The 11282-nt window shown below is 52.4% G+C and overlaps 2 protein-coding genes across 2 annotated transcripts; one reads left to right on the top strand and one right to left on the bottom strand.

Moving 5' to 3' along the window:
• Nucleotides 1-1869: 1869 nt before the first annotated feature.
• Nucleotides 1870-2915, top strand: LOC136787589 (olfactory receptor 14A16-like). The gene has a single exon (XM_066984901.1). The coding sequence runs from the start codon at nucleotides 1953-1955 to the stop codon at nucleotides 2913-2915; it is 963 nt and encodes a 320-aa protein (XP_066841002.1). The 5' UTR covers nucleotides 1870-1952.
• A 6167-nt stretch (nucleotides 2916-9082) lies between these two features.
• Nucleotides 9083-10012, bottom strand: LOC136787588 (olfactory receptor 14J1-like). Its single transcript, XM_066984900.1, has one exon. It carries the CDS (start codon nucleotides 10010-10012, stop codon nucleotides 9083-9085), a length of 930 nt encoding a protein of 309 aa, XP_066841001.1.
• Nucleotides 10013-11282: the final 1270 nt, after the last annotated feature.

Here is an 11282-nt window from a genome sequence, read left to right as displayed (position 1 = left end):
GGTCCCACATGACATCCTGGTCTCCAAATAGATGGGATACGCATTTGCTGGTGGACCATTGAGTGGATAAGGAGTTGGCTTGAAGGTCACACCCAGGAGCGATGGTCAACGGCTCTATGTCCAAGTGGAGGCTGGTGATGAGTGGTGTCCCTCAGAGGTCTATCCTGGGACCAGTACTGTTTAATATCTTTATCAATGACAGGGACAGTGGGGTAGAGTGCACCCTCAGCAAGTGTGCAGATGACACCAAGCTGAGTGGTGTAGTTTATTGCAACAGAGGAAGTGATGCCATCCAAAGGGTCTTGGACAAGCTTGAAATTTGGGCCCACGTGAACCTAAGGAGGTTCAACAAGTCCAAGTGCAAGGTGCTGCACCTGGGCCGGGTCCCAACAGGACCCAGGTCTTTGTGTCCATGGCTCTGGCTGTGTGATAGGAAAGGATCTCCCTTCCCAGGGGCTGGGGGTCAAGGCCTGGTCCTTTTCATTCGTGAAACACATCAAGTTTTCCTACACATCAGTGTGACCTTCACACTGCCTTTGTCTCCTTGTCCTCACTGCCTCCAATGCTCTGCTCTAACGAGCTCCAAGGGAGGCTGTGTCAGTGCTGGCCCTCAGGGGGACACTGCAGGAAACTTGCCTCTGACTTGGACTTGTTGAGAGATGTCTTCAATTGTCTCTCAGTGCCTGAGGTTCGTGGGGTCCTCACCAAAGCCCCCCGAGGGGGGATTCCAATGCCTTGGGCTGGGCGTCTGGTGCTGAGCTAGGCCGGGCTCGTGGGACAGAGAGAGCTCGTGGCAAGAGGGCCCTGGTGCAGTGAGACAGCTGTGCCCAGGAGCAGCTCCTGTGCACAGCGCAGCAGGGCTGGGGGCTCTGACCGCAGGTGGCAGGGGGACAGGAGAGAAGGAGAGAGGGCTTGGAGGCAGTTGTCACTGGGAGGATGCTGGGAGCTGCCTGCAGGAGAAATCTGCACAGCCCTTGACAAGGTACGTCTCTGGCTGCAGGGCCATGCAGCTGCACGTCCTGGAAGGGTCTCCTGCTGGGTCTTGTTTCTGGGAGGGCAGTGGGCAATGCAGTAGGCTTTGGGAGTCCTGCTGGATGGCACTGCGAGGTGAGGAAGTCTGGCAGAAGCCCCTTGGAGTGTCATAACCCAGCTGCCCATGGTCAGCCAAGATTGGAGTGGCCAATCCTCCTCCAGACACTGCAGGGGATGCAGATGGGATATTGCAACAGCCCGGACTGCACATATTCATGTCTGTCTGTGGGGTGTTCTTCTGGCCTGGAGGCAGCTCTCCAGCAGGATGCAGCTCTCTCGTGACATCCTTGTGTTATCCAGGTGCCCCAAGGAGAAGACACCTCTGTGCTAAGGCCATGTCCGTGCTGCTGGATGGCTGTCTGTGGGCAGCTGGAGTGAGGCCTCTGCAGCCCTGGCAAAGAGGGAAAAGCTGAGATCCTGCTCATGCAAGACAAGGTGAGGATCCTGTCCAGCTGCACTTGGTCCGGGGCTTCTCTGTTCTCAGCTGTCGGTAGTTTCTTCTCAGGGGAACACCGAATAGATGGTTCTTCCTAAACATTACAGGCGTAGCTACCAGAACATAAAGCAAATAAATGCCTCTTGTTCTACACAGTCGTTGGATACCTTCATTGAAGCAACACTGCAAATCTCCTGGTCTGACCAGTGGACTGAACTTGAGTTTCCCCCATGTTCCTGCCTCCCTCCTGCTGCACAGCAGGAAGGACTCCTCTGGAGCCCACAGCAGCCCCTGCTCCCAGTGCCACTCTCAGCCAGCACCAGCCGCAGCTCAAGGAGGAGAGATGCAGAAAGGTTCTCCTGCAAAGAGAGAGGCTTGGGATGAGAGTGCTGTAAGGCTTGCAATAAGTTTTCCTCAGAGAAGTCTGTTTTAACATTTTTCTGCCTTCTCCTTTTCAACAGACAACTGCTCCCAAATTCAGGAAATGGCCAACATCAGCTGTGTGAGCGAGTTCCTCCTGCTGGCATTCGCAGACACGCGGGAGCTGCAGCTCCTGCACTTCGCGCTCTTCCTGGGCATCTACCTGGCTGCCCTCCTGGGCAACGGCCTCATCCTCACCGCCGTAGTCTGCGACCACCACCTCCACACCCCCATGGACTTCTTCCTCCTCAATCTTGCCCTCCTCGACCTGGGCTGCATCTCCACCACTCTGCCCAAAGCCATGGCCAATGCCCTCTGGGACACCAGGGCCATCTCCTATCAAGGGTGTGCTGCACAGGTCTTTTTCTTTCTCTCCTTCATATCAGCAGAATATTCCATTCTCACTGTTATGTCCTACGACCGCTATGTTGCCATCTGCAAGCCCCTGCACTACGGGAGCCTCGTGGGCAGCAGAGCTTGTGCCCAGATGGCAGCAGCTGCCTGGGGCAGTGGCTTTCTCAGTGCTGTCCTGCACACGGCCACTACATTTTCCCTGCCCCTCTGCCAAGGTAATGCTGTGGACCAGTTCTTCTGTGAAATCCCCCAGATCCTCAAGCTCTCCTGCTCAGATGCTTACCTCAGGGAAGTTGGGGCACTTGTGTTTAGTGTTTGTTTAGCATTTGGTTGCTGTGTTTTCATTGTGCTGTCCTATGTGCAGATCTTCAGGGCTGTGCTGAGGATGCCCTCTGAGCAGGGCCGGCACAAAGCCTTTTCCACGTGCCTCCCTCACCTGGCTGTGGTCTCCCTGTTTGTCAGCACTGGTGTGGTTGCCTACCTGAAGCCCCCCTCCATCTCTTCCCCATCCCTGGACCTGGTTGTGGCAGTTCTGTACTCGGTGGTGCCTCCAGTACTGTACCCCCTCATCTACAGCATGAGGAACAAGGAGCTTAAGCAAGCGCTCTGGAAATTAATGAGTAGATGTGTTTCAAAAGCAATAAATTTCCATTCTACCTCTGCAGATGACTAGTAATATCAATGTCTAGAAGAACAACGAATATTATATATATAACTATTTTTGTGTGTGTTTGTGTATTTGAGTGTTTTCATTACAGAACTTTCTTTGTTTTAATACGTCTAAAGTTGCCCATTAAAATGATATGATTCATCTCATTCAATCTCAGAGATTCTGGATATGAGGAGCCAGGCCCTCTGTGAATTGAAATAAAAGAAAGGAGCCTGCACTGCCTTCCTAGTGTGACGTCCTTCCTGTGAGAGCTGCTCTGGCTCTGCAGGGGCAGTGCCACGTGCAGGGCTGCAGAGGAAAAGAGTCCCATCCCAGCAGCACGGGCAGGGAGCACCAGCGCTTGGGGCATGCCGAGCTGCTCTCTTGCCACTGCCCCCCTCTGGTGCTGAGCCCTGCTGGTGGGGTCAGGCCCGGCTGCTCCTGTAGCTTGGTGCCAGTGCTGCTGTGGGGCTGTGCTGGGACTGCAGGCAGGGACAGGCAGTGGGCACGGCAGTGGCACAGCCGGCCTGCGCTGCAGCACTTCCCTCCTAAGGGGGGATCTCCTCCAAGGTGGACTGACCACAGCTCAAGGGCTCAATCTGCTGTGAGCAGGCAGAGGAGAGCTCTGCAGCCCCAGGGCACGCAGCAGCCCCAGCAAAGAGGTCTGGCGAGTGATTTGACTGCAAGGTCCCTCCTGCCCTAGCACCTCCCAGAACTGGCACGGCACTGGCTCCTGTGTGTCAGAGAGGCTGGGAGCCCAGGAGCTGTGCCATGGGCTGGAAGGGTCACAACCAGCTAACTTCTACCTGGGCAGATTCTGGGCCAAAGAGGGGGTGTTTTGTAGGTGTGGTATTATGAGCTCAGTGGTGCCTCAGAAGCTCCAAGTCCAGTAGGAAGCTAATGGCTGTTAAGTGGCCTGTGAGGTGACTTTTTTCTGAAGCAGCTGACAGGTCATCCCTTGGCTCCTGGCTGGGATCTGTGCCTTTAGGCTCACATCTGCTGGTCTCCATGATAGGCCAGCAGATGCATCTGCTCTGCACACAGTTTGTGAGATCCTCTCTTCCTAAGTAGCTGGTAGGCCCCATAGAGGAAGAGGTCTTAAATAGGTGTTGTCATGTCAGAGGTATCCGCTTTTGCCTGAACTCATCCTTCAGGTTTGCTTTTGTGGTGGTGCAGAGCTGCTGGGCACATTGTGCAGGGTGCTCCTACAGCCTTTGTGTCCTTCTCCGTGCTGGCTTGGGAGCTGCTTCTTTCTCAGGAGCAGAGTAGCCAACCGAGGTGAGACAGATACTCTGAGTTCATGAAAGCCATCAGAAAGCTGCCCCTAAGAAGATGACTGATATGGGGAAGTCAGGAGAAGCCTGGCCAGGAGAGATGTTTGATCTGGGGGAGGGAAGAGGAGCTTGGCCAGGAGAAGCTAATGATTCTGGAGAGGTAAGAATGCTCAGGTAATGTCGATCCCACCATAACACAGACTTAAAGCAGTCATGTGAGGCCCTTACCCTATTTTAACCTGTAACATTAATATGTAAATCTAAATGCCACAACACACCCTGACAGGAATCCACTGCTCTAATTTTTGACCACAATATCCTTTGAGCCAAAATAAGTCCATAACATCTTTCCCTTACCTTTACTCTCTTGCTCACCCTGATTCCAGCCTTTAACACAAGCATTAAAACGCTCTATTTAACCCAAGTCTTCTTGTAGACCTAAACAAAACACTAAAGCAAAGAGCTTGCACATACCCTAACCACAGACCTGACACCCCAAGCCCACCACCAAACCCTCTCCTTCAATTTTTCCTTAAGCTCTCACCCGGAAATGTTTGTCGTACTCCCTAATGTCATACGTGAACAACTAACATCCAAACCCTGACCTCCTGTGTATTAACCTCCTCACATTCAATCCCTCTCCTAACATTTAACTTTAGGTTCTTTTTCCCTTGGGGCAAGGCAGGAACCGTGAGGATGTCGTGCAGTCACATCGCATTCAGAGATGAGTGTGAGGGGCCATGGATCTGATCAGCTTGTGGGCCACAAGGAGGAGATGGGTGGGAATGCTCTGATGAGCTCAGCTCTGCCTCAGGCTCTCCTGCCCCAGCAGGAGGAATGTGACTGGGGCAGTGACTGGGAGGTCACTTCTGTCTCTGCAGCTGATAGGGCAGCAGCAGGAACGTGTCACGCAAAGGGACTGTGAGGTGCCTTCTGTCTGGAGGTGGCAGGTCAGCCTTGGCTTCTCCCTGGGATGTGCACTTTGGGGCTGACATCTGCCAGTGGCCCTGCTAGGCCAGCAGAAGGCCCCTGCTTGGCATGCTGCCTGTGGGATCCCCTCTGCCTCCATCCCCAGGAGGACCCAGACACAAAGAAGGCCCGCAGAGGGGTTCTCCTGTCCCTTCTGCTTGAGGCCAGGACTGGACAGCAGGAGGCACAAGGCTTGGCTGTGTCTAGCCAAGAAGCTGCAAGGCCAGCAGCAGGCCCAGGCCTTGGAAGATGCTGGTGAGGTGACTTCTGTCTGCTTGGCTGACAGGCCGCAAGGAGCCTGATGGGTTGGGATGCCTGCTTCAGGAGTGGTTTCCACCCTGATGGAGCTTTCTTTGGTAGTAGGAAAGAGCAGGAGAGAAAAAACTGACACAAAGTGCACCTTGAAATGTTGGAACTGCCCATGAAGAGGAAGAAATGTCCCTCAAAGGGTCTTGCTATGGTGAAAGAGGTCACCGAAAGAGAGTCTATGATCAGACCCACGCTTTTTGTTCATCAGGGAATAGCTGGTGAGGGTTGATGAGACATGGGTGAGATGATGGAAATACTGGGATGAGAGCAAGGTGTTGGACAGAGATGGGTGTCTGCAGACTTCAAGGAAATAGGGCAAAGTGTGGGACAGCATAGGAAAGCCTGCAGAGGAGAAGGCAGAGGGTGCTGGCAAGAATGGAAGGCCCCAACAGCCCTGACGTTTTTGTCCCTTTGGCTAGAGCTTCTGAGGAGACGAGATATAGTCATTGCAATGGGGCCTCTTTGCTTCCTTGATACCCTGTGCAGGGGTGGGGAGGTGTCCTAATGAAGTTCTTCTCCTGGCATCACACTGCCCACCACATCATACAGACCCCAAGAAGAGCCCTGAGCCAGACGTGGGGGTGCAGGATCTCCCCTCCCAGTGGCTGGGGTCAGGCCTTGGCCCTTCTGCTTCACCAGAACCAACCAAGACTTTTCTCAGCACAGCGCTTTGCCTGTCTGCAATCATGGCCTCCAATTATGTGCCCTAACAAGTCCCTGGGGAGGCTTTGTTAGTGACAGCCCTCAGTGGGGCCCATTAATACTCCAAGTCACTTCAACTTTTCCTTCTGACTTTACCTTCTCAAGCGGTTACATCATTCTCCTTCATAGACTGAGCACCAAAATACACCATGGAACTCATTAAAATGCAGAATGTCCTAAGCAGCCATATCTCTCCCACAGTTCTCTTCATGTCTTCAAGACTTGTTCAGCTAATTGGAGAGCTTTCATGGTGTAGTTAAGGAGGAAGATTTCAAAGAGCATCTAATAGAAATCTTTCCTCATTTTAAAGGCTGAATTTTGTTGCATTTCAGTTTGGAGCATCGTTTTCCTATAGATATTGGTCTAGGGTTACTCCTTTGAAGCCATGCATAGGCAGGAAGAGCAAGGTTTTTCCGATTTAAAAACAAGCAGCAGGAAATCATGCTGCAACTTTCAAAAAAATGAAACTCAAGTTCCTCATTTTTTTGCCTCCAGTGATGTTTACCTTCCAATAAGGATGACTGTACATGATGTATTTTACACTGAGTAATAGGAAATTTAAAATAATAGTGTTAATAATAACCCATATCATACTAATTCAATGAGAAATGATGAGTTTCTTGCTAAGGAAACCACTAGACAGACTGCTGAGAGATGGGCGAGCTGGAACTCACTGAAACTCCAAGCAGCAACTGGGTTGGTGAGAGCGGTCTGAGTGATCCAAGAGTAAGGGGAGGGCAAAGCAGGAGAACCATGGGAAGTGCATAGGTCCAGACAGGCGGCTGGAAAGGGGACATTCAGCAGGGTGTTGTGGTTTAACATGGTAGGCAGCTAAACACCACACAGCTGTCTCTGTAATCAAGTCAGGTTTTGTGCCTGGAAGATGAGGGAGCACACCATGACAGACAAAGCGATGACAATGCAAGTACAGGTGAACACCAGTATTTCTCCTCCTGCGAAGAATATACATCCTGAAAATTCACGTCTTCATGATAGAAATTATCATTCACGTGAGATATTTGACGGAAGGGTTGAATCGTTTGAGCTGATGTGTAGTTGCTTTATTAGTTAAGTACTAAAAAAATTACTGGGTATTCAGGCAGAGCTTTGCTGTCTGACCATGAGCATAACCAGGGAAAACCTCCTGTGGCCCCGTTGTGTTTGAGGCACTTCCCTGGACCAGCAGATGTCAGAAAAGACCTGCAGGAGACCGGAGCCCTTTGGGAAAATCAGGTGGAGCCAGGTGGAGTTCCCAGGGCACCTCCACTGCCAGCAGTGGTCTTTGTCCCTGTAACTGCAGCCCAGCCCGGCCCAGGAAACCCCTTCAAAGACAACACCCTAGTTCAGTGGGTTCCTGGGACTGACCTAAATCTGAAATGGCCATTGGAAACCCGTGATACTCTCCTTTATTCCTACTAGACACTTGAACATCCGTTTCCCTTCCTGCGTCATCTTTAGCAAATTCTGGCTGAAAAACTCAAGTATAGCGTGCTTCAAATGGCTGAAGCAGAACCCTTCAGCTTGCCCCACTTTGGAAATAATCCCTATCCAGCTCAGGTTTTCAAAGTGAAAAATGTGAAATGACCCGTCAGGTCAATGCGCAGAGTAAGGGAAAGTCACACATATTGTGCTGCAGTAGCAGAAGGCAAAAAGCACTGCACTGTGCCTCAGAATAATCAAGGAGACCTAATCCAGTTCATCTGTGAGATAAGGCAGAGTGAACGACATTGAGTTGTGGCCTAACATGAAGAAGGATGTACATCACTGGTGAAGGAACTCTCTTTTTGTGCCATCACCAATGCAAATTACACAAGAACTACATCAAATGAAGGTAAGCTGTCCCACCCTGGCCCTGTCACACCACGGGGCAGCGGAGGGACCTTTTTCAGTTTCACCCTCTTTTTCAGAGAGGCTTTGCCCTCTCCCTGCGCACGACGGGGCAGAGCCAGGCCCTGGACGCTGAGTGAGTGCCGTGCAGGTCGTGGCAGGCTGCGGTGAGGGGACGAATGCCCTGGGCCCCCTTCCTGCTCTGCCCAGGCCAGCAAGGGCCCCGAGCGGCCTCGTGTCCCCTGCCCCTGCAGCTCGGGGCTCCCTTCCCCAGCCCTGGCTCTGCAGCACCAAGCCCTGCTGGGAGCCCTCCCCTGCATGCTGCCACCGCTCCCTGACGCTGCTGCTGCCCTCTGCCGGGCACTGCCCAGCCCAGCCCAGCCCCTGCCCACCTCTCCCCACCCCCTTGCCCTTGCCTGGTCACCCACATTTGGCCCTTTCCGCTTGTTCACTGAAGGCCTCTGAGACCTTTGTGCTGTGGCCTCGCTGTGTGTCCTGGCATTGCAGAGCTCCCATCAGCCCGTGCATCCTTTGGCTTGGCTTTACTGTGAAGACCCACTCGCTGCCCACCCAGCACAAGGCACACGGCATCCCAGGAGAACCCTTAGGATATCCTGGTGGCTCCCGATACCTCCCTGATGCCGCCAGCCCTGTCACGTTTCAATCCCAGGAAGCTGCTTCTTGACCAGTCAGGGCCTCCAGGGGCACTGGGAATCCACCAGTGATGACTCAGTCCAGCCCTGGCTCCCTCACCCAGCACCCCGTGCCCTCCTGCCCCTGTGTCCAGGTGGCACCCAAGCACAAGAATGAGGCCTTGAGCCTGGCATTCCCTGAGCGCCTTCTGCACTCCAGTTTGGGAAGAAGAGCCCTGAGCAATGAGCAACTTCACTTTTATTGACAAGATGCCTCAACAGAGGCCAGGTCTCATTTAGGAATAAACACATTCAGAGAAAGCCTCTGGGTCACACAGAGGGTTGGTCATCTAGAAAAGAGGAATGAAAACAAATATTTAACTGCAAACAAAATTACAATCAATACTATACATAAAGGTCAAAAATTGCCTGAGATTAACCTCAGTTAAACAAGAAAAGTGAGACAGCCAATTCATTGCTAAGTAAATATTACCACTAGAATCATTTTCTTCAGTGTGTCTTTGAGGTCCTGGTTCCTCATGCTGTAGATGACGGGGTTCACTGCTGGAGGTACTACCACATATAAAACTGCCACCACCAGGTCCAGGGATGGGGTGGAGATGGAGGGGGGCTTCAGGTGTGCAAATATGATAGTGCTGATAAAGAGGGAGACCACGGCCAGGTGAGGGAGGCACGTGGAAAAGGCTTTGTGCCGGCCCTGCTCAGAGGGCATCCTCAGCACAGCCCTGAAAATCTGCACATAGGACAGCACAATGAAAACAAAACAGCCAAATGCTAAACAAACACTAAACACAAGTGCCCAAACTTCCTTTAGGTAGGTGTCTGAGCAGGAGAGCTTGAGGATCTGGGGGATTTCACAGAAGAACTGGTCCACAGCATTGCCTTGGCAGAGGGGCAGGGAAAATGTAGTGGCCGTGTGCAGGACAGCATTGAGAAAGCCACTGCCCCAGGCAGCTGCTGCCATCTGGGCACAAGCTCTGCTGCCCACGAGGCTCCCGTAGTGCAGGGGCTTGCAGATGGCAACGTAGCGGTCGTAGGACATGACAGTGAGAACTGAATATTCTGCTGATATGAAGAAGAGAAAGAAAAAGACCTGGGCAGCACACCCTTGATAGGAGATGGCCCTGGAGTCCCAGAGGACATTGGCCATGGCTTTGGGCAGAGTGGTGGAGATGCAGCCCAGGTCGAGGAGGGCGAGGTTGAGGAGGAAAAAGTACATGGGGTTGTGGAGGCGGTGGTTGCAGGCTACGGCGGTGAGGATGAGGCCGTTGCCCAGGAGGGCAGCCAGGTAGATGCCCAGGAAGAGCCCGAAGTGCAGGAGCTGCAGCTCCCGTGTGTCTGTGAATGCCAGCAGGAGGAACCCGCTCACAGAGCTGCTGTTGGGCATTTGCTGGTTCTTGGCATGCGTTTCTGTCCCAGGGGGATAAAAAGCATTAATAAATCCAAAAACTTTTATGAGAAAATCTTTTTCTCTTTCTCAATTAATCCAATGTAATGACTGTCCTCTTTCAGGATTACAGTTGGCAGGTGCCTTTCAGGAGGTCTTACTGACACTGCCTGAGGATATCCCACTGAATAGGGGATTCTGCTGTGAGCAACACGAGGCAGTCCTGCCCAACAACAAGAGGTTAAGAGGAACATTGGCTCATTTCACATTCAAGTCACCTGCTAATAAGGAGCTTTTTCATATTGTTGCTCACAATTCATCCATTTGCAGAGCATGGCTGTGGGGATTTATTTTTGTATTTTTTTTTTTATTTTTTTATTTTTTTATTTTTTCTAGCTGCCCACCCCAATCCTGAGGACTTTTTCTAAGGCAGAAATCCTGGGCATTTCTGCTGCAATCCAAGAGAAAACCTGTGGATCATCAGAGGCAAAGGGACTGTCCCTTCAATACAGAGTGTTCTTTAGAGAGGCCAGCCAGTCTGTCCATTACAGCTGGTCACAGCTGCCCTGTACTGGCATCCACCTGAGATGCAGGACAATTGCACTCAGAGGTTCATAGAGGCATAGACTCATAGAATATCCTGACTTGGAAGGGTTCCACAAGGATCGTCAAATCCCACCCCTGAATCTGTATATAAGCACCCAAAAATTGGTCCACATGCCTGAGGGTGTTGTCCAAATATTTCTTAAATTGTGATAGCCTCAGTGCTGTGACCACTTCCCTGCGGTGTTTGCTCCTGTGCCTAAAAAACCTGGACACTTCAGGGAGCAAAAGAATCCAGGCTCAACGTGCCCATCTCCAGACCCCTCACCCTGTCCCCGTACTCCCCTTCCCCCAAGCACCCCGAGGGCTCACTCCATGGGCAGGTGAAACCCCCATCCCCAGGCAGCCTGGGAACAAGAGCAGCAGCAGCACGGCCAGGTGGAGAAGCCAGGAGGAATGGCAGCGTGCTGCTGCCAGGGGAGGCAAGGCCAGGGAGGGACAGACGGACACTCAGCACACCCTCCTGTGCTGCAGCTCTGCCTGCAGAGGAGGCAGCTCCTGCTCATTGCAAACTATCTCTGCTCCCCTCAAGCCCCCAGACACCACCCAAAGGCAGGGCACTGGGCATCGGAGGGTTTGCAGCTCCTAAAGATCAGCTAGGATAAAGTCTGAGAGGACCACAATGATGATGTTGGTGCAGTCTGTGGGCTGAGGTGTGGGAAGGGAC

This window comes from Anser cygnoides, chromosome 30, assembly GCF_040182565.1.
Source record: "Anser cygnoides isolate HZ-2024a breed goose chromosome 30, Taihu_goose_T2T_genome, whole genome shotgun sequence".
NCBI lineage: Eukaryota > Metazoa > Chordata > Aves > Anseriformes > Anatidae > Anser > Anser cygnoides.
Note: the sequence above shows the minus strand (reverse complement) of the source record. Positions and strands in the feature narration are given on the sequence as shown.

What these genes read in the sequence shown, in the direction of transcription:
- LOC136787589 (XM_066984901.1), top strand. Translation starts at nt 1,953, where the DNA reads ATGGCCAACATCAGCTGTGTGAGCGAGTTCCTCCTGCTGGCATTCGCA.
- LOC136787588 (XM_066984900.1), bottom strand. Translation starts at nt 10,012, where the DNA reads ATGCCCAACAGCAGCTCTGTGAGCGGGTTCCTCCTGCTGGCATTCACA.